Here is a 23,364-nt window from a genome sequence, read left to right as displayed (position 1 = left end):
CCCTTGACATTAAGTCATGTCTGACTCTGGGGGTTGGTGCTCATCTTCATTTCTAAGTCAAAGAGCCAGCGTTGCCCGTAGACACCTCCAAGGTCATGTGGCCAGCACTGACTGCATGGAGCACCATTACCTTCCCAGTGGAGCAGTACCTATTGATCTACTCACATTTGCATGTTTTCAAACTGCTAGGTTGGCAGAAGCTGGGGCTAACAGTGGGAGCTCACCCCGCTTCCCAGATTCAAACTGCAGACCTTTCAGTCAGCAAGTTCAGCAGCTCAGAAGTTTAATACACTGTGCCATCGGGGGTCCCATGTTTCACAAACACCAAATATATTCAACCTGAAAGAAACTATTTCAAAATTAAAAGACTAATGTTTGTTTGGATTGGCAGCCAACAGTTTTGTATATTTTGCACAAAAATGTTCTGTTTAGTTCAAAAACATTTTTTTATAAAATATTTTTGTAAAACTTTAGAATACAGGAAAAAACCTGCATTTGTCATTAAAAAATTGCAAAGGCTCTCATAACCTCACCTAAGAGGAAGAAAATCTTTGCCTTTTCCTACTCTCACAAGTGAGAACAAAATTGTATTTAATAATAGTAGACATTTCGTAATAATAAAATCTTAAAAGGAAAATAATTATTGCAACCTTACAAACATTATTGACAGCAATTATTTCAAGAACCCATTGTGAATGCCCTGATGTTATAGATGCAGAGATCTAAGGTTAAATACTGTTTGCTAGTTTACAGCTGTAATAGTCCTGCTGAAACATTTATGGAATGATGAATCAACACAAAGGTTAATCCTAATGATTCAATGGGAATACTCTGGTTGGGAGTAACAATGGGATGTACTCAGAGATAATGAATTCTGGTGTGGGCACAGAGTGATGTCGATAATTACCAGTCATTGATGCCTGTTGGTAGTAGCTGTGAAAGCACTTACATGATTTCAATCCCTCTTTGCGAATGAGGCTCAGAAATCCATTTAAAAGCTAAAATATGATCTCAGACAACTATTTTCAAAACGTATTAAAAATAAGTATAACATACAGTTTCTGAGACAAAGTTTTCAAATTAATTAACATCTTTGCAAAACATTCACATCACGTATTGCATGTAACCGGGCATCCAGAGTTGCGGTGTATGGCAATCAAATTCATTATTCCATAAATGACCATGAGTGATTGAAGCTTGTCTTCTTAGGTCTGTTGATGGATTACAAAGACCGATGATGATGATGATGGTGGTGGTGATGGTGATGATAATGATGCACACTCTGTATACTTTTGCAGCAATGTACTGCTCCAAAGCAGCAGCTAGTAAAATAATTCACAAAGAAAGGTGTTCCCACCTTGATTGATCCAGCATGAACTGCTGATGTCAATGGATCCATAGAGAAGTGGTCTCCAAATTGTGGATTTATAGATGTTTTAGACTTCAGCTCCCAGATCCCCGAACTTTTGGAGAAATCAGCTAGAGGTTTTGGGAGCTGAAGTCCAAAACATATGGAGGAGCACGATTTGGAAACCAGTAATATAGAGCATCAAAATTGAATGTTAATTGTATAGTGTGTAAGAGAAAGAAAGTAGGTGTCCTTAACATTGAAAAATGGTAGGAGATAGATTTACTCCTTCCTAGTTCCATTGACTTCATCTAAATCAGGCTCCCTGTAGTTACTACTAGTATTAAACTTTTATTACAGTCAATGACCAGCTCGTAACCTGTAGTACTATTAGTTTATTTGTTTTAAAGCACAAATCCCAGCTATATCTTACACCATATCTAGCTGCATCCCAGATCATTGCTATGTTACTCCTGCTTTACTTGGATGAGTATGGTTACACCCATTCCTTTCTTTTGAAAAAAGAAAAGAAAAAAGAACCCAAGATTCTTTGAGGAAATCATGGCAGTTAATTGGGATAACATCTTTGCAGTATAGATCTGACCCTTGTAGCTGAAAGTCACCAAAAACACTCCATCTTCAGTGTCACTTACTTTGAGCCACTAAAGAAAATCTAGATAAGACTTTGTTACCACTCTTGCAAAAGCTTAAAGTATGGTAGGTACTCATGTATAAGTCCAGGCATTTTAGTTCATTTTTTAAAACCTGGTTCAGCTTATTCAGCAATGTAAGGACTATATCGTAACTCTTACGAATAAAAGGATCATCTTCTTCTCTGAGTAGGGTGGCTAAAGGAAAGATCTTAGTTCGTCTTGGGAGAGGCTAAAAGATGTACCAACCTTCTCAATTTTCTCCACCATGGTGTCGCATTTTGATTACGAGGTTGAGAAAATGGCATTCGAGTCAGCAGATCTTTGGTGCTTTCTTTGAAAGGAGCACCAAAATATTAGACAGGATTGGTGCTTCTTTTAGTTTCTCCCAGGATGGTCTAAGCTCTCACCTTTGGCCACTTTGGGCAGAGATGTTGATTATTCCCTTTTTGGGGGTAAGAATTAATAATGTACAGTACAATAGTTGTTAACCCCAGCAGCTATACAGTGGGTCCTTGGTATCCATTAGGGTTTGGTTCCTGGATCTCTTGTGAATGCCAAGATCAATGGATTGGTGCTTGTTTTAGTTTTTCCCAAAATGGTCTAAGCTCTCACCTTTTGCCACTCTGTTTAGAGAGGGGGAAGATTCCTTTTTTTGTGGTAAGAATTAATATTGTACAATAGCTGGTAACTCCAGCAGCTATACAGTGAGTTCTTGGTATCCATTAGGGTTTGGTTCCCGGACCTCTCTTAGATACCAAGATCAATGGATGCTCAAGAACACCATGAAATTATGTTCCTTATATAAAAGAGAAAAATCAAGGTTTGCCTTTTTGAAATTGTTTTACAATTATTTTGAAGCCATGGATTTTCCAATGAATCTATGGATATGAAGGGTTGACTATATGCCAAGAACTCCAATTTGAAGATCCCACTAGTGTGTTAAAAAAAAACCCTTCGCAGTTTGGAAGAGGTGAATTAATTGGAAAGTGGGGTAGACAGGATTAACTCCTCTTTTCATTCTTCTCTTTTGATTGCAGCCCTTCAGAGCTGTTTTTCAATTTAAAAAATCATCGGTGGCAAATCACTACATACAAATTCCTGGAAAGTGTACCTTGTCCCTAAATTCCATTGAAGTTTCTCCCTATGTATCTTTATTTCAAACAATCGTGATTCTTTTTCTGGATGCCCACCTGCAGCATATACATAATTCTGAAAACTGTGGGGAGAAAAAAAAAGAAAAAGAAGGGGGGGTGACAATCTGGTTTTTTTTTTGGTATGGGGCTCTTAGGGGTTTTTGGATGATGCTTCTTTGACAGTTCTGCTATTAATAGTGGCATATTCTCTCTGATGGGGTGGGAGGGAAGGCTGAACTAAATTGGGAATCAAAATATGTTCGTAAAAGATTGCTGTCAACAGCACAAGCAAGCAAATAAATAAATATCCAATCATGCACGTGGATTTATGATGTCAGGAACAAATGTTACTTTTTTCTGTTTTTTTTTTTTTTACTTTCTTAAGAAGTTCCAGCTTTTTTGCGGAGGGGAGCAAGGGGAGAGGGAGAGAAAGTCTAAGGTTTTAAGACAAAGATAGGGTTTGTGGGAAAAGATGTGTTTTAATTGATGGAAGAAATTCTGGCTTCAAGCTTTGTTGGGATCGATATGCCTGCATGCATACTTGATTCCCATCTGCTCAACCAGTTCGTTTGCAAATAAACAGTGAATTAGAAAGAGCAAAACCAAAAACTTTCTCTGTCTACTACCGTAAGGAATATGGTTTGTAGACAGATGGCCTTAGGTTCAGTTCCTGGTATTTCCAGGTTTCTTAGGCCTGATCCTCACTACCATATAATGCAGTGTCGTGATGCAGTTTACATTGAACGGTGTTATATGAAACTCCATTATACGGCAATGTAGATTGGGCCTTAGTTTTAGATCATGTAAGGAGGGCCTGGAAACAGGTTGTCTTGAAACTTGGAACAGCTGTGGCCATGGTGGAAAATATTGGACAAATAATTCTTCCCGATGCGGGAAGTAATGTTTTGTGAAAACTGTTCATAGGAGTGTATTCTTAACAATTGTATTTTACCATGTTTTTGATCAGATGATCTTTCCCTCTCCTATCTTTTGATCTTCACAACTCAGTGATATATGCATAATTTTGAATGCTGAGGACAAGTCAGATGCTGGCTTATGGTGATCCACATGAATTTCAAAGGGTTTTCTTAGGCAAGAAAGACTGCCTGATCTTGGAAGCTAAGCAATATTCACCCTGGTTATTACTTGAATAGGAGACTCAATGAATGCCAGTTGCTGTAGGCTATATGTCAGAGGATGGAAAACCATATCAGATTATTCCTTGCCAAATAATACCTTATGAAATTGATGCGGTCATCTTAAGTTTCTAGAAATATGATTTGGCTTCAAACAAAGTGTCCACTGCTCACATACTTTATTGTTAAACAAAGCCTTTATTAGCATCGTGAAATTCAGCAGTGATAGGAGAGTGGCAGCAGTCTGAAAAGTAGACAAGGCTAACTATGCTCTGTGGGTCATATTATCAAATTGCTTGATTTAAATTGCTTTAGAGGGCAGTTCTTTTTCTGAATTCATCCCCAAGAGTCAAAAGAGAAAATAAAAGCACATGGACTTTCACCATTCTCTGACAACAATTTGTAGTTTCGTAGTCTAAAACTAAATTAGGAGAAGCTAATGTTGGCAAGACAGAAAGAGCCAATAGCAAAATGGGCATTCCTAAAATCCTCTGGGAGAATCTGAATGACATTTTCCATAAATCTCATGATATGGACCAATATTACCTTCTGATAAGCAAGTTAAATAATGTTTAACCAACTAACCAATTGATTTCAATAATATGTGTGAATAGTAGGGAATTAATTTCCATTTTATAATGGTTAACATTATTGCATTAATTTTTAGATCTAACTTGCAATAAAGAAAGTCAAAGCAGGAAGATAAAGACAGTTTTACCATTGAACATTCAAAAAACAAAAAACAATGACCACAGACAATTTACATAACTTTATAGCAGATTATGAAAGCACTGAAATAGTTCAAGATTTTCCATACTTTGGCTCAGTCATTAGCCAGAATGGAGACTGCATTCAAGAAATGAGAAGACTTGCAGGACTTGGAAAGGCAGCTATGAAAGAACTAAATGAGATCCTGAAGTTTAAAGAGATTTCGCTGAAAACTAAAGTTACTTAGGATTACTCATGCCATTGTATTTCCCATGTCTATATATGGGCAATGAGATAAACTGATGGGAAAAATCAACTTATTTGAAACATGGTGTTGGAGAAGAGTTCTATGAATATTGTGAACTGCTAAAGCGACAAATAGATGGAACCTAGAACAAATCAGACTTTAACTCTCCTTAGAACCAAGATGACTAAACTGAGACTTTGGACATATCATGAAAAGAGATGACTTAGTAGAAGAGACAGTAAAGCTTGAAACGTTAGAGGGCAGTAGGAAAGGAAGACTATATTTCAGATGGATAGATTGAAATGAGAAGCAACAGCCTTGAGTCTGCAAAACCTGAGGAGCAGGTCTCTTGAAGACAGGATGACTTGAATGTAGTGTTGCCCTAAGTTGAAGTCGACTTGAAGGCAGTTAGCAGCAGCAGCAACAACAAACCAATATAAATGCTGGAATGAACTCCTTTTGTTTACTACAATAAGTAATGGAAATGAATTACTTTTAAATATAACTTTCTAAGTTCTGACCTGAAGTAACATTCCACAGCCCCAATTTTCTCAACTGGAGTTAAAAAGCCTTCTCAGTAGCCTTCTAAAGTAAGTAGTCAAGTCACCCAACACAGCAGGTGACTTGGCTACTTACTTTAACAGGAAGTTTTCAAGACCACCTTCAATTTGGGTTTATCCTCCATAAAAATAAGATATTTTCTTTCTTTAAAAAATTGACAATCCGTACTTAAAATCCAACCAGATGCAGTTGACGGTTTCTGCCCACGGAGAGGCTTGGTGCCCCACTTCAAGAAATGGGACCTGATGGATAACAAAATGGAAATGCTAACAGATTATATAAAACATTGATTGATGAATCATAGTTAATGGCATTTGCAGAAGAAGAAGAGGACTCAAGAGATGCACTGATGCCTTTGTACTGTCAGTCAAGTTAGTGCACGTTTGTTCATGAAACTTTTTTCTTCCAGATTTTAAGAACACGCAATGCCTCCTGGAACAGGCGCTCCGGCACAATGCCTAACACATGCTTGCAAAGGTTCCTTTAAATCTGAATCGAAAGGCCTCGCTGCCTAAAACAGTCTTTTTGCATATGCTCTTTTCTTTTCATTTAAATGTCAACTAATCAAGAGAACAACATGGATGACCAGAACATGTGATTTTTTTTGGTGCAATGGCTATGTCAGGACAGATCTGCTTCAAAATCCGAAAGCATTTCACCTGTTTCCTTTTCAAAACAAAATAGGAGCAAATGAAAGCAGAGGATTGCTTTGAAAAACAGGTTTAAGTAAGCAATGGCAATTGGTTAGCAAGTGATGAACAGAAATTTTTTTTCAAACATATCTTGAGGCTGGGAAGGCAAGGCAAAAACTTACTGACATGATATGTCTACTAGTCTTCCTCAATATGTTGTGTTGGATTACAGTCCCCATGCTCTCCATAGGCATTATGCTGTCTGGGGATGATATGTATTGTGGTCAAAGGCAGCTGAGCTTTAAATCCAATTGTTAGTCCTAACTAGTGTAGATTTATTGAATCAATGGAAACTTGGTAAGTCAACATTTCTGTAAATTCCTTTGATTCAGGGGGTCTACCTTCATTGGAAATAACAATTGGATTTAGACCCTGAAGATCGCCATACTGTAGGAAAGTGTGCTGATGATTGTTAGTATTCTAATTGCTCTCAGAAATTAAAATGTCTAGGAATGACTGACTAGGATATGTACATTAATTTGTACAGGTTTACTCCAATCATAGTTAGTGGCTTTAATGGAGATATCCAAGGTGCTGATTCCACGAAATGGATGCCGTTGAGCACCTTGGATAAATCATTAAAATTTTTCACTAATAGCTGGAATAATAATAATAATAATAATAATAATAATAATAATAATAATAATAATAATAGACTTTATTTGTAACCCACCCTATCTCTCCAGAGGAACTCTGGGCGGTTTCCAGAAAAGTGGCAAACGTTCACCACCATACTGAACAACAAAACAAATTAAAAACTGTTAAATAACTTCAATAAGAACTTAAAATTTTTGTAATTAACCAAAACAATTAAAAATTGGATTTTGCAACCCAATAAAATGAAAGCTACCAGCCACTGCTGTATCTTACATTGTACTAAACATCATATTTGGTTTTCATTGCCAAAACAAGAGAAACAGTGTCATCTTCCTCTGGCAGTTTGGCAACTGAGCTAACACTCTTTCCATCATTTTTAAAAACTGTGCCAGTGCTGGATATGTTCAAGCATGCATTTTATGCACTCGGCTGGGTTTGCTCTGCATTCAAATCTAGAAGAAAGCTGGAAAAGATTCCTTTGTTAAGATAATATTTCTTCAATTGTAAGGAGATAAGGAACATCTGGATGTAGCTATGGAGCGGAAGTGGCAAAATGAGGGCATTCCACCTTATTTATTTACTGCATTTATATACTGCTTTTCTCACCCCTGGGGGGGGGGGGGGACTCAAACACCTCCCAAACAAACATTTGGACTTCCCAGTTAAATTCTTCTTCACTCGCCAAATTTCTTGGGTCTGTTCACAACTTTTACACATGCTTTGTTCATACCCCTTTGTAACTTTGCCTCTCTTCTTTAGATGCCTAAACTGAATTTCTAAATGGAAATTTAGGTTAGTGCAATGCTAGCAATTTGGGACTGAAAGAATGCTCAGACTTTCCTAGAGGAGCAAATTCAGAGGTTGGTGTTGGATAATTCCTGTTTGATGCCCTAGCCATTGGCTTGTGGGTTTTCTCAGGGCTCAGTCCAGTTCTATGCTATTTCATATCTATATAAAATTCTGGGAGAGGTTTTGATGTAATGTGCCTGCAGGGAGATGGATCAGATGGCCCCCGTGTCCCCTCACAACTCTATGGTTCTATGAAAAGTCTGGTTGAACAAGAAGGCCTTTGCTTGCTATAAACAGGAGTTCAGAGCATCATGTTTGTAGGATTATAATACAATCCACATATGGGGTCGCTTTTGGGAACTGTTCAGAAACTACATTGTGTCCAGAATGCTGGAGAGTGCTGTCTAGGGCCAATAATATGGAGCACATAACTCCTTTATGTGCTCAGGCCTGGGCTGTGGCGCAGGATGGTGAGCAGCCGGCTATAGCCAGCTGCAACAAATCACTCTGACCAAGAGGTCATGAGTTCGAGGCCAGCTCGGAGCCTGCGTTTGTCTTTGTCTTTGTTCTATGTTAAGGCATTGAATGTTTGTCTTATATGTGTAATGTGATCCGCCCTGAGTCCCCTTCGGGGTGAGAAGGGCGGAATATAAATACTGTAAATAAAATAAATACATTTATTGAAACGAATGCCTTGCCCGACTTACTGGGCGAAGACTGTTGTGGAGAGGACTGCATGGCGAGAAATGTTCCCGCCACTTGGCCAGCTGGCCAATCAACAGCAGGCCTGGCCTCGCCATCCCATTGGCCATGCCTGGATGGGACCAGGCCCCAGCAGCCTTTTTAAGGCTGCCCAGGGGCCGGCACAGGCATCAGGCCTGCATGCATTGTTCATCCCTCCCACCCTACATTAATGTAATGTTTATGGTTTCTGTTAATTGTTTGTTGGCATGTGGTATGTACCCTGGATCTGACTTACTTACCCCCCCCCACCATTGGTAGGGGGGGAGTGTCTGGTGGTTGCCAAAGTGCAGAAGTTGTGTTGGTCCAGTATAGTTCCGGTAGCACCTTGACGTGGTTAGTGATATCTGCCAGCAGCGGGCTGCCCAATACATGATTCAGAACCCATGCATGACTGCCAACCCTTGTTCCTATAATCAATGAACGAGTTGTGGCCATTGTTTAACCCACACCTGTGTTATGTTATTTTTTGTTCTGCCGGACAGGGGTGTGTTGCCCATGCACACACAATTAGTTTGATTGAGGGCACATTTCATGACCTATGCAAGATTGTAGTCTGTAGGGCCATTTCAACAAGGGGTCACAAGGGCCACCCTGTCCAACCTCTGCCATGCAGGCATACTAGATCAAAACACTACTGACAAATGGTTGTCCAGTCTCTGCTCAAAAGCCTCAAAAATAAAACTCTACCAGAGGCAGAATATTCCATTGTTGAATACCTCTTATTATCAGGACATTCTTCCTAATGGTTAGGTGAAATGTCTTTTCCAGCAGTCATACCCATTGCTCCATGTTCTAGATCCCAGAGCAGCAGTAAACAAGCCTGCTCAATCTTCAACGTGACATCCTTTCACATAATTCAATGTGGCTATCATGTCCCCACTTAACCTTCTCTTCTCCAATCTAAACATACCAATTTCCACACAGGAAATTGTGGACCTTTGATCATTTTGGACACCCTCCTCTGGACATGTTCCAGCTTGTCAATATCTTTCCTGAACTGTGGTGCCCAGAATTGGACAGCACAGACCTGCATGATACATAATTGCTGGAGGGAGTCTTTCTATGGGGTGGCTGGATACTTAAATTTTAATACATGTGTGTGTGTTTAATGAAGTTACATTGCTCTATTTATTATTTTAATATACTAATCTTTCAATTGGGTTTTAATTTTACTGTTATGTTTTCATCTGATTTTTTGTATTGTTTGGGAGTTTCATTAACAGAGAAATGCAATTAATTAATTAATGGAAGAAGGGATTCTTATTTGGAAAAAGCAATGCCCCCTTATTACCCCCTCTCCTCTCCTGCCAAAGGGCATCACAAAATGTTGTGGAAAAGGACTTTAGCCCAGTGGTGGAACCAAGACATGGTCACAGTTTGGGAGCGTTGTCTAGAAGTTTATTTATTTCATGTCAAAAGCACTGCATAAATAAATAAGTTTAAAACTGATAAAAAGTTTTCTGGGACTTATCAATCAAGTGACTTAAGAACTTTGGGCAGAACACATGGTTTCTGACAAAGAAGGTTTCAGGTTCAGTCTTTGACATCTCTAAGGAAAGCACCGAAATACTCACCTCTGAAACTCAGGGAATCTAAAGCTAGTCAACATCTTCCCCAGTGTTTAGTTCAGACTTTTGGAGGGGGTCTCTTAGGTGCAGAACTTATTTTAGGGATTGGGTTCTGCACTTTAGATAGTTTCATTAAAGGCTTGCCTACATCAGCGGTTCTCAACCTGGGGTCCCCAGATGTTTTTGGTCTTCAGCTCCCAGAAATCCTAACAGCTGGTAAACTGGCTGGGATTTCTAGGCCAAAAACATCTGGGGATCCCAAGTTGAGAACCACTGGCCTACATCATGGTGTGTTGGCTATCAAAATACAGCTGATGACAGTCCTTACTTATCTGAATTCCACATCCCTCAACACAGCCATACAATGAGAATGTGTAGGAATAATTCTTGGGTGTATTTGAAGATTCTGGAAAGGAAACAAAATGAAGCTTTAAGGAGAATTCTCCTCACTGGGAATTTTTGACATTTGAAGAACTCCTTTTCTCTTCTCTATTGCAAAATCTTTGAATATTCTTTCTATTCCTAGTTCATACAGAATAAGCACGAAGTGTTCCACCGGGGAAGCAGACAAGATTGCAGGGTGGAGGTGTCCTCTCATTTCCCTTGGAATTTGATATTTTCTGAGGTCCCATCTACACTGCCATATAATGCAGTTTCAGAATGCAGAATAACCGCAATTGCTCTAGTAAAGAAATTCCAGAGTTTTAAAGGCTTTTTATCTAAAGAAGTGATATTGCAATTGGTTTTCTTCCTGTTTGCTGTCCCTAAATATAGCTATATCTAATTCTTTAGCTTAGAGAGATAAACAAACTTAGCTTTGTAAATAGTTAAAGCTTCTGCCTTTGGACCCTGCAATCTTATCTACAAGTCTACTTCAGTCTCTTATTTCTGATAGTTTTTTTTCCACTGCTATTAATGCTGCAAGTCGCTGTTTTAATGAGAAACTCCCTCCTAAGCACACAGAGGGCTGGGCGACTTGGAAGGTGCTGAACAGACTGCACTCGGGCACCACGAGATGCAGAGCCAATCTTAAGAAACATGGCTACAAAGTGGAGTCCACCCCATGGGAGTGTGGAGAAGAGCCAACCACAGACCACTTACTACAATGCAGCCTGAGCCCTGCCACATGCACAGTGGAGGATCTTCAAGTGACCACCTTCTGATCAAAGGATATATAGTATAATGCCAAGTTTTTAACTTTGTAATTTATACATTATAACTGTATTATAACTGTATTGTCAATTTGCTTCTGACACAATAAATATATACTGCTATTTATGTTTTCTTTGTTGTTATTTACAACAGGTTGATTTTAACTTATGAATCAATGACTTCCAAGACTCCAGACATCAACCCCCTGCTCAGATCTTGCAAACTTGAGGATATGGCTCCCTTAATTGAATCAATTCACCTGTGTGTAGTGTCCTTGTTCTCTTTCTGCCTTTGACATTTTTAAGTATTATCTTTCCAGTGAAACATGTAATCTCATGATATGTCCAAAGTATGACAGCCTCATAGTAATAATAATAATAATAATAATAATAATAATAATAATAATAATAATAATAACTTTATTTTTATACCCCGCCCCATCTCCCCGAAGGGACTCAAGGCAGCTTACATGGGGCCTGGCCCGATACAACAATCAAATAACAATAACAGAGCAATAACACAATTATCCCAATAAAAACATCATTTTAGTCATCTTTGTTTCAACTGAATTTTTATCTGGGTATAGGGCAATTTCATAGAATCCAAGAGTTATAGTTGGCCATCTAGTCCAACCCCCCTGCCATGCAGGAAAAGCACCATCAAAGCACCCCTGACAGATGGCCATCCAGCTTTTGTTTAAAAGCCTCCAAGGAAGGAGCTTCCACTATTTGTTTGTTTATTTATTGCCTCTCAAACTACAACAGCTCTTAAGGTGATGGAATATATAATTTAACTTTCAAAATTGTCCCCAATTGTATTTAAAGAAATTGTAGACTTGATTTGCTCTAAGATGCCTTAATCCATCTTTTAGCAGTCCGTGATATTCTTAGAACTTTTCTCCAGAACCACATTTGATAGTTTTCACAGACAGTATGTATCTCAGTGTTTCTTAGACTTGGTGATCTTGATTACTTTTTTCATAGCTGCACTTCCAAGTCCTAATAGTTTTCTACTGTCTTGACTACTGTTTCTATTCTGATTTGTGATTGAGCCAAGCTATAGAAAACCTATTTCAATGCCTTTATCATCTTCTTGAAAGTTATACAAATTATCCGGGATCATTACTTTTAGTTTTATTCATGTTCAACTCTAATCTTGCTTTTGTGATTGTAGCTGTCCCACACAGTATAAATTGAATAGTTGACCTATGGATTTTGCTCCCAGAAAATGTAGTGAGATCCATCATACAGGCAGTCCCCAAGGTGCAAAAATCCAATTTATTTATTTATTTATTTATTTATTTGCAGTATTTATCTTCCGCCCTTCTCACCCCGAAGGGGACTCAGGGCGGATTACAATGAACACATATATGGCAAACATTCAATGCCAACAGACAAACAACATACAGTATAGACATTTTTTTCCAGCTTCACGATTCTGGCCACAGGGGGAACTGTTGCTTCACTGTCCACTAGTGGCTGTACTTCCTCATTCCTTTCCTCGTGTTTTGCTGGCAGTTTTATGATGTTGTAAATTAGTTAAATTAGCCTCCTGCATAAAGCGTACCTAAATTTCCCTACTTGACAGATGCAACTGTCTTTTGGGGCTGCATAGGTCAACAGCAAGCCGGGCTATTTAATGGTCGGGGGCTTAACCCGACCCGGGCTTTGAACTCATGACCTCTCAGTCAGTAGTGCTTTATTGCAGCTGGTTACTAGCCAGCTGTGCCACAGCCTGGCCCCACCCACAGCCCGGCCCCAAAGTTAAGAACAGGGGTGAGACAACAGGAAGTGAGAGAAATCTACCCCTCAGAAGGAAAAGTTACTCCTGAAAGTTGTCATGGGGAAAAGGTGTCTCCACTGAAGCTTTATCACCAATTAACCCTTCCCTATGCTATCCAAAGCTTTTATATACAGTACACACACACACACACACACATGTACATCTGGAGTTACACTCCAAACATGTACCTCTTCCTACTTACAAACAAATTCAATTTAAGAGCAAACCTACAGAGTCCATCTTGTTTCTAACTTGGGGACCAACTGTATTGAGATGTTTTGAAACTGGATTAGGCTGATTCAAGGAGAAGAAGGCAGATGATGTCTGCTAAATATGATTATTATGTACTATTTCTAATACCCGTGGATTTATTCATATATCTTTCTCACCGAGTTTTTACTTAGTGTTCATGTGGCCTGCCCTGGTTTTTATTGCTTTTTCTGAATTTTGGGTTGTAATGTTATTATTTATTGTATTGTTAAATTGTGTTATGATATGTTGTTTTATATTCTGTCATATTGTATGGTTTTGGGCATGGCCCCATGAAAGCCGCCCCGAGTCCCCGTTGGGGAGATGGTGGCGGGGTATAAATAAAGTTTTTATTATTATTATTATTATTATTATTATTATTATTATTATTATTATTATTATTATTATTATTACACAGACAGTATGCATCTCAATACCAATTTCTAGAATGGTTTGCTGATGAGGCAATGTATTGTCTTAATTTTCATCAGAACTTTAAAGGAGGTATGCAAAATAATGGATCCTATCCCCCAAGAGTTTCAGCACTTTGGTTAGCTCCTTTAACAATTTGAGTAAAATTTGAATTGTGGTCACTCTTCTCACTGACATGGGAATCACTGCCTGGAATCATGAGTGAGAGGCTGAGAGGTCCAGTTGCACCCTTGTGCTTGTCAGCTTTCCCTGAGTGTCAGAGATTGAGCATCGGGGAGTAGAATGCAGAGATGCACTTTTGAATTGGACTTCAATCTGATCTAGCTCAGATCTCTTCTTATGCTCGATTGATCATCTACTTTGTCCTGAGAGCATGAGGTCTGAAGGTCTCAATGCAATAAACCACAGTGGAACATTTTTCCAGATTCAAATTGAGCAAGGTATAATCCAAGAGTGCAAATATTTGACAGAACTAAAACACATGGCCACTGCATTCTAGTTAATTTTCAACACATTACAAAACAGAGATCATAGTCAACATCAAGATATACAGCAAATATCATTGGACATACCACAATCTCGGTGAGTAAATGACAGCTCTAATTTTTTTATTATTTATATTTGCGGTGTATTCTAATATTTCCGAGCTTGGTTGCCAAATGGACTGGGGGTGGGGAGTGGCCTGTGTCTTCAACCACAAGTTGATGGGTCAGAATTTGCAATTTCATGTCGTGGAGCAAAAGATTATTATCTGCTATATGATGTGCACATCAAACTGCAGTTAGATCACTTCATTCTATGGGCTTGTGGGTTTATTTGTTTGTTTTTAAAAATGGAAATCCTGCATTTGTGCAGTAAAAGCTACAATGAAAAATATAAATTCTAGAGTTACTTTAAGATTCAGAACAATATGTTGAATGAAGAGGTGGGAGAAAACTTTCTTTGCTGTAGTGCTTCAGTTATGAAATGCTTTCCCCTTCGAGGACCAATTGCCATGGATGCTAGCTTTGCTGGGACACCAGGCTAAACATTGTTTTTTTATCAAAAGCTGGGTTGCTGTGAGTCTTTGGGGCTGTATGGCCATGGTCCAGAAGCTTTCTGTCCGGACGTTTTGCTCACATATGTGGCAGGCATCCTCAGAGGTTGTTGCTGTTTTTATGCTTGTAAACACCCTGAGTCCCTTCAGGGAGAGAGGGCAGTATATAAATAAGGTTTTACTTACTTACAACCTGGCAAAACATCAGGAGAGAAAGCTTGGCCATACAGCCCCAAAGACTCACAGCAACCCAGTGATTCCGGCCATGTAAGCCTTCGACAATACGTTTTATCAAAAGCCTTTGGGATTTAATAGTTCTTACAGTTTTAATCTGTTTGAAATGGTTTAATATGATTCTAGGCCATTTGTAAAATTCCTGATGTCATGTACATAACTATCGTGCATTGATTTACTCTCTATGCTATGTTACAATTTTGGGAATATAGAGTGGGGTATACATATTTTAGTAAATGAGTATATCAATACAACTGCCATTTGTGTTCTAGAATAAGTGATGTTACAAGGATAGTATTCATCATAAAGGCTAGGCAAAGGGTCCTGCTTCACCTAGCATCCTAGCATTAAATTTACCCCATCTGAGGAGGTTGCAAGAGAGAACAGATAGTAGACCTGGATCTTATTAATAGATTTCAGGAGAGTCACAGTAGATTATTAGCAGGGATGCTTGATTTCCAATTCCTCCACAAAAGGAGCAACAGAATGATCACCATGCTTAGAAGCTCACCTAAATCATACTGCTAAAATGAAGAGAATTTAAGACCAATGTGACAGAATCATGAGTGTTGTTTACTTCTTTTACTGAGAACAAATTTTTAGACCTACAGACTGTGGTGTAATGGTTTGAACATTGGACTTCAACTCTGGGTTTGATTCCTCACTTGGCTATGGAAACCCATTGAACAACCTTGGGCAAATGACACATTCCCAGCCCCATAAAATGCTTTTGGAGGTTCATCCTTAAGGCCTTCATAAGCCACAAATGACTTAGAGGAACATAACAACAACAACAAATATTTGAAGATGATACTGCACATTACATACAGATTTAAAATAACTCCTGGATTGCCTCATTTCATTCCGAAATAACCAAAAATACATAATCTCCCTAGGAGACATGGCAGTTCTGAAAATCCTGCTTTCATAGTCTTGAAGCAATGTTGGGGATAGACCACCTCCCTCTCTCCTACCCTTTCTCTCTGCTTTTAATTTTTTTAAAATGCAAAAACAGCTAATTTCCTCCTGTCCACAGCATTTGTTGTGGACTTTTAAAGGCTTTAAAGGCTTACAAAGACTTGCATGTTCATTGCCTGTTACAGAGTCCTTTTCTTCTTAGGGTTGATTCAAGTCTTTTTCTATTTTTTTTTTTAATAATGAATTAAACTACAGCTATTCCTGAACTATACCATACACAATAACAATTCAAAAATACCAAAAATAAAACAGAGGCAAGAAAAGAAGCACATGGCTTCCAGCTTCTCAGCTAAAGTTGCCCATTTGTCCTACTTTCACTAATTTTTATATTGTACTTCTATATCTTTATAAATACCTATTATTCCTTAACTCCTAATACTGATTGTTTCTACCAACAGTTTCTTAGAAATATAATTTTTGGTTGCCAATCATTTGTGAAAAGTAACAAATGATTTTTCTTGAATTAAAGTTGTCAGTTTGTCCATCTCTGCCCTGTCATACAATTTCTCCAAACAATCCTTTTGCAATGGGATGGCTGTATATTTACACCTCTTCTCATACAGAAATCTGGCACTGAAAAATAACTTCCGTATTTTTCCTCAAGTTCTTTTCTGTGGCCGTAGTGTCATTTTATATTTCAGAGCTGTGGTGTGTGTGTATTTTTAATGATTCTTAAATTGCTACTGGATTTTTCTAACACAGTAGATGTCACCAGTGCTCTTTCATTCAAGAGAAACTCAATTCTCCTGGATTGCTGCCTCTGAGTTTGTCAAAGATCAGGGAAATACGCATGATGTAACATATAACTGAAATCCTCTGTTACCAATGAGGAAAGTCAAGGCTGTTAGGCATTTCCTCTAGGCTCTAATTTTTATTAAACATGTGATTTCTTTATTTTGTAGATTAAAGCCCATGCAAAGCAGCCAGTCAACTAGTACTATGTCAGGCAACAACACAGACACTGTTTCAGTCCTAAGTCACCACGGTCTTTTACTAGTGTAGTCTGAAAAAGTTAGATTTTGGATTACAGATCTCCCAATCCTTTATCCAATGGTGTATTTGTTAATTGGGGGATTCTGGCAACTGTATTCCAAAAAGGTAACTTTATCACTTTCATTTGTTAATTGACTTACAGTTAAACTTACCTTCTACATGATGCCTGTTGCCGGTACCGGTATCCACTTAACGGGACTCAGTATCTGCATTTTGGGTTTTGCTCTCTGTGGCCCGTGTCTTGGAACTTTTAAAACCCCCTCTTGTGGGTTTAAAAAAATTTTTTATAATTTTTTTTTTAAAAAATCCCAAAAATCAGTGGATTTGTGAAACATTCTGAAACTTGGCAGACTTACAGTCATAAATGTGGCCTACAAGGAGGCAAGTTTGATCTTGATAGTGTTGCAGCCCAGCCTCCATCTGAGCTGTCAGGTGAACCTGAGGTTGGGCCTGTGCAACCTGTGGTTGATTTTGCTATTGCTTGCATATAATCTTCAATAAAAGCTCACTTGCTTATATTCTGGGGTTTCAGTGTGGTTTGAGGTGCCTACGCAGCCTAGGGGTACAACAGATAGGCCTAGAAATGATGGAGAAATGAGCCTCTAAAGTTTCCCCATTTGTGTCAATGGATCGAATCTTACTGGAATGAAAACAGCAACTTTCTCCTGATTTTGAGAATTTCCAGGAAAACAGAACCAGGAAGGGAGGGTGGGTGGGTGGGTGGGTGGGTGGATGGAGCCGAAAATGGAATTAAAAACAGTACAGTTTTTTGGCGTTGTGCATACCCCTAATATTTGCATCCTGCCCTTTGAAAACCTCAGAATGACTTATAATGAAATCCATTTAAAATAATATATAATATAGTGGGCTTTTGGTATTCACTGGGATTTGGTTCCACAATCCCTTATGGATACACAGATGCTCATGTCCCATTATATATAATACTGTAAAAAAAAGCCTGAAGTAAAAAAGCACATTCTAAGTTTGCCTTTTGGAAATTTTTGAAATAAATATTTTCAAGTCATGGATGGTGGAATCTGTGGGTGCAGAATCAATGTACAAACCTATCAACTTGCTTATAGTTGGACCAATAGTCTATGTTGATATCAGCAACATCTCTTTTTCCTTAAGTAAATTAGAGCAACCAGGAAATGAATCTCAGACATTGTGCAGCTGGAGTTCCCAGGAAACTACAATTTGTGGAGGATCAGCAGTGTGCTTAGAAGTATACGTATCACTAAGCCCATCAAAAGACAAACTGGGAAAATGGCACTTTCTAGAACAATCCTCCAATTTGTGCGATTGTGGAACAGAAAAAACAACTCAGCATCTGTATGCTTCCCTACAATGCACAGAGGAAGAACTGTTTAAAGCTACAGACAATGCTGTTGCTGTTGCCCGTTTTTGGTCAAAAAATATTTAGCCGCTTGTGTTCCTTCTATTTTTATCAGCTTTATACTTATTTATGCAATGGTTTTGAAATTATATATATATATATATATATATATATATATATATATGCCCATAGTCTAAATTTACCTGTCTTCATTCTCATGTAGGGAACACGAGAAGGTGACAATTGGATCCTCTTAGGAGTTAATGCCACTGGACTGGCCAGAAATCAATGTAATCAAAAACCTGTGGGGATTAACATTGTTTAGGGAATTAGGGGCTCAGTTTTTTTTAGGAATTGGGTTTTAAAAAATAGACGGGAAGGTGAGGACGACCTACAGGTAGTATACAGTCTGATTCATGTCTGAAATGGAAATGGAGGCCAATATGGGAGAGAGCATCAAGGTGAGTGAGGAACGATCCCTTTGACTACTATGAGCAGTCTTTTGCACAGAGCATTTTTCTAGCTAAGATACTTGGCTCGGGTCCCTTCTTTTTCTCTCACTCAGCAGGCTACTGCTGAATGAAACAAAAGTTTCACAAACTTCTTCTGTGAGAAAATACAACATTCAAGGACATGCCTTTTCCTCTGCTTTGCTCTGGTTTTTGCTTCTCCGCTGCTAGGCTCCAGACTACATTACCTTTATCCCTGAGGAGACACAAATGTGTTAATTTGAGGAGAAGGGAGACCTGATTTGCTACCAACATGATTGGCGAGGTATGAATGACAATAAAGGCATAAAGATATCAATGTAAGCAAAGAGAATGGAGGGAAAATAATAGTTTTTGAACAGGGAGGAAATCCATCTGGCAAGAATGCTAAAGAAAAGTTATTTGTGCATTTGGTTGATGTATGTCATGCAAGTCCTTGGACTGTTATGTTTTCGTATTTATCTTATAGCGATGAGAGGTAGAAACCTAGTTTTTAAATTTAGCATTTGATTTTCCAGAATGTGACGTAAAACAAAACAAAACAAAAAGCCTCAGGGTTTGCTGCAGGCAGTGAGTTACATTCCATCAAATCCTAGATCACAGCTTGGTTGAACTTTTTTCTGGCTTTCTTATAACTGATATAAATGATTAAAACAGTAACAGGGTAAAAAAATTTCAAATGCAGAACTTCTTGTGTCAGTGCTGTCTTAGAAATGTCCCAAATAGTTGCATAAGCTGCAGTTCAGAACAACTTGATTCCTCTGTCAAATATACAGTGGTACAAAATTAAGAGAGCTTGCATACAGTATTTTCAGGAAGTCAGGTTTTTACAATTTGAATTGCAATGGCGCATACATGGTAGGAGTGGGAGAAGGATGTCTATTGTATTGTACCGGCATGTACTGGAAACATTTGCTCTCTATGTGCTGTATGCTGGCTAGCAGATTGAAAGGGTATCTTATCTGATTGGCTACTGAATAATATCTTTGAGGGACAGTTGGCCAAGGTTTGGGTGTTTCTACTTTTATTTGCTAGGCAACAGTCATAAGACCAACCGGCAAAGGAATAGCCCCATTGTCTGCATTTTCTTCTTCTTCTGAGTAAACTCCATGGTTTAATCTCCCATGGGCAGAGGCATGGTGCTCATGTGAGCAATTGTTCTATTATTTCAATATACCCTTTCTTTAGGCAAGCTGGGGGACTGTCCAAGTTGAGTCAGGCTGTGTTCTTCACAGTTAACCTTTCTTCAATTCCTCAAATCTAACCTGAACAGAAGAGAACTTGGTGCATGAAGCTTTTTCCAACAGAACAGGATCCTAATACCATTTCCCTAGCCTCGTCCTTGGTGAACCTTTTCTTTCTTCATATTTTCTATTTTGAACCCTTTTGATTTAGTCAGGAGATATTTCAAAAATACCCCCCCCCTTTTTTTTTTTTGACTGAACCGCCATCCTATTTGACCAATCAAAGCCCAATGGAGCAGAAAGTATCTGAATCCAAGGAAATCTCTTCCCGAAGAATGGAATTTACTATATCTGCTGTGTGTGCAAACATGGTAATGTCTTGATTAAGTCTTTAATCTTATATCCTTCATCTGTAATGCTGCTGTCTGGCTTGGCTGTGCTGCTAGTGACAAGTCACTTTGTTTCTGATTTGGTGTCATACCTACTTTTATTTTATAACATTATCTTCTTGCAGGTCTAAAAGAATTGTTCAACTGACTAGAGTAAGAGATTTATCCTAATCTCTCTCTTTCATATCTTTGCATAAATGTTTCCATCTACAGTAGAGTCTCACTTATCCAACATAAATGGGCCGGCAGAATGTTGGATAAGCGAATATGTTGGATAATGAGGGATTAAGGAAAAGCCTATTAAACATCAAGTTAGATCATGATTTTACAAATGAAGCACCAAAACATCATGTTAGACAACAAATTTGACAGAAAAAGTAGTTCAATACGCAGTAATGCTATGGAGTAATTACTGTATTTACAAATTTAGCGCCAAAATATCACGATGTATTGAAAACATTGATTACAAAAACTCTACTGTATTTACAGGCAAACATGTGAGATAAAGCTTTGGTTAAGATTAGTTAGTTCAACCATTGAATTGGAAGGCAGGATGATTTCAAGATAAACGTTTCAGAATTGCATGTAATTTCCTCCCTGGTCTCATCCTGTTACTGAGATTTACTCCAAAGTGCTCATTAGATTACAAGGTTTTGGTTTCGAGTCAAACCATGTTGAAGGGAAGGTTGCCGATATTGATTTCTCTATATTTATACTTATATTTGTAACGGTGCTCCATGCAGTCATGCTGGCCACATGACCTGGAGATGTATATGGACAACGTTGGCTCTTCGGCTTAGAAATGGAGATGAGCACAGACCCCCAGAGTCGGTCACGACTAGACTTAACGTTAGGGGAAACCTTTACCTTTACCTATATGTATTTCCACATAGACTGTTCACAAGTTGGAATACTATATATATATATATATATATATATATATATATATATAATTCCAGGTGTATGGGTAGGGAAAGCAAGGTTGACCAACTGCCCTTATTGTTATTTGCCATGAGGTTAGCTTTCGCCCATGGTGACCTTATGAATGAGAAACCCCCAAGACCATCAACTGTCCTACTCAGATATTACAAATTCAGAGCTATAGCTTCCTCAATAGAATAAATTCTGTGGTCTTCTTCTTGTCTTATTGCCTTCAACTTAACTTTGCATTTATTATATTTTCCAGTAAGCCACATCATCTCATGATATGTCCATATATTATAACCTTGGGCCCCATCTACACTGCCTTATATGACAGTGTAGATGGGGCCTCAGTTCAGTCATCTTAGTTTCAGGCCAGATTTGCTTTACCATTCATTCATTTGTTTTTTTTGAGCAATTCATGGTATAGGATCACACAAGACTGTAATCTTCTTTGCTCTCCTTCCATGGGTTACTGAAGGATGTCTGGCTCCAAAAAGCCTTTGAAATCTTCTTGCTTAGAGGAAAATTACTTTGCACAATATCTTGTATATTGATTATATTTGCTGTGTTTTTTTTTCTTTACATGGTCAATATTTTAAATTGTATTAATTTCTGTACGATGGCAAATGTTTATCTGCATCTGTTTAAATGTCTGCAAGTTGCATGGACTCTTAGCAAAAAAAGTAGGCTGATTATGGCAACAATGTTTCTACCTATGAGTGAACTAGTGGGCAATATACAGAGAAAAGCAAGCATTATGTAATTTTGTCATATTACAGGTCAGTAATTTACATATTAGGTCAGTAATTTTACTTTAAAATGCACTTTATATTTGATTATAAAAGCAATTTGTTTCAGTTTCTTCTAATAGTTTTTGAGAAGTGCTGAACTGCCATTTATTGTTGCAATGATCAAAAACAATTTTTTGCATTACATTTTGCCCTGCTTATGGCTTTTTTAAACTTTGTGTTAGTTTTTAAGAGAATGGTGTAAAACTTGGAAAATTCTTATCAAAATGTGTCTAATAATGTCAATTAAAGGAAAATTTGGAAAGTAACTTCAGTTTCTTCCATATGTTTCTTCTGAAATGTGACTTACTACCAGCCTTGTCCTTCTCCAAATTAACTAGTTTTGGATAACGCTTACATGGCACTCTTTATTTTGAAGCTCTGAAGAAAAAGAAATCATAGTTCATCTGGGTGTTTTGATACCACAACATCATTCATAAAAACATGCTATATCTCTATAGAAGTTTTTGAAGTTGAAAAATTTTTGACCAACACATTTCATACTTTTTCCTTTTTGTTTCTTTCAAAAGGATACCGGGACTGATACAAATCACCACAAAGGAGATACCGCAACTGATTCAAATAGCGAGATGAAAAATGCCAAGAAAAAGACATCTGCAGTATGTTGCTCCAAGTTGAAGGTATCAGGATGTTCTACTTCTCTTTTTGATGAAAACATATTCCATACAGCTGCTTCTGTGCAGATTTATTGAGAAAGTTTCTGAAAGACTCAAAAATATAATCTTTCACTCTAGCCATCACCCATTTGTGGAGCACATAACTGGAAATCCATTCTGGACCAGAACTTGGAAAAGTGTTTCTTTTGGACTATAACTCTCAGAATCTTCAAGGTCTGCCCTGGAATGGGCTGCTCTCAAACACATTTCCTTCTTCCCTATACTCTGCTTGTAATGTGCTTTTGAAGTTCAATGAAAACACAAGGCCCAATGTAAGATATATTTGGCCAAGTCAGATATCAAGTTCAAAAGCTTGGTGGGAGCGCAACACTGATCTACACTAGATGAAAAAGACACCCACATATTCCAGAATTTCCTTAGTCAGAAGCTTTATTTAGCACAGTGGCTTAATATCTATCTGAAACGTAAAGTCTACTTTCTTTATAAAGAAATCAGCCTTTGGCAAGTTTTACTTCCATGTGTCAATGCATGTCTACACAGCTCTAAGCCATGTAACATCATGATTGCAGAATGATGGCCTTTCAA

General features: G+C 38.1%; 1 protein-coding gene across 4 annotated transcripts in view; it reads left to right on the top strand.

Annotated features, from left to right (window-relative positions):
• Nucleotides 1–14,222: 14,222 nt before the first annotated feature.
• LOC100554620 (solute carrier organic anion transporter family member 1A2) overlaps nucleotides 14,223–23,364 on the top strand; it is a 34,440-nt gene continuing 25,298 nt past the window's right edge. The window contains exons 1-3 of one of the 4 annotated variants that reach the window (XM_062983167.1): nucleotides 19,018–19,142; nucleotides 20,327–20,411; nucleotides 22,672–22,782. In XM_062983167.1, the coding sequence (XP_062839237.1) occupies nucleotides 20,331–20,411; nucleotides 22,672–22,782 (192 nt within the window). In that variant the 5' untranslated portion in view covers nucleotides 19,018–19,142; nucleotides 20,327–20,330. Of the gene's footprint in view, nucleotides 14,374–18,784; nucleotides 18,830–18,984; nucleotides 19,143–20,326; nucleotides 20,412–22,671; nucleotides 22,783–23,364 lie in introns of those variants that run through there. The other 3 variants (XM_003220759.4, XM_008110361.2, XM_008110363.3) reach the window with 3 other exon arrangements.

This window comes from Anolis carolinensis, chromosome 5 (genome assembly GCF_035594765.1).
Source record: "Anolis carolinensis isolate JA03-04 chromosome 5, rAnoCar3.1.pri, whole genome shotgun sequence".
Lineage (NCBI taxonomy): Eukaryota > Metazoa > Chordata > Lepidosauria > Squamata > Dactyloidae > Anolis > Anolis carolinensis.
This window is presented reverse-complemented; position numbering and strand designations above follow the sequence as displayed.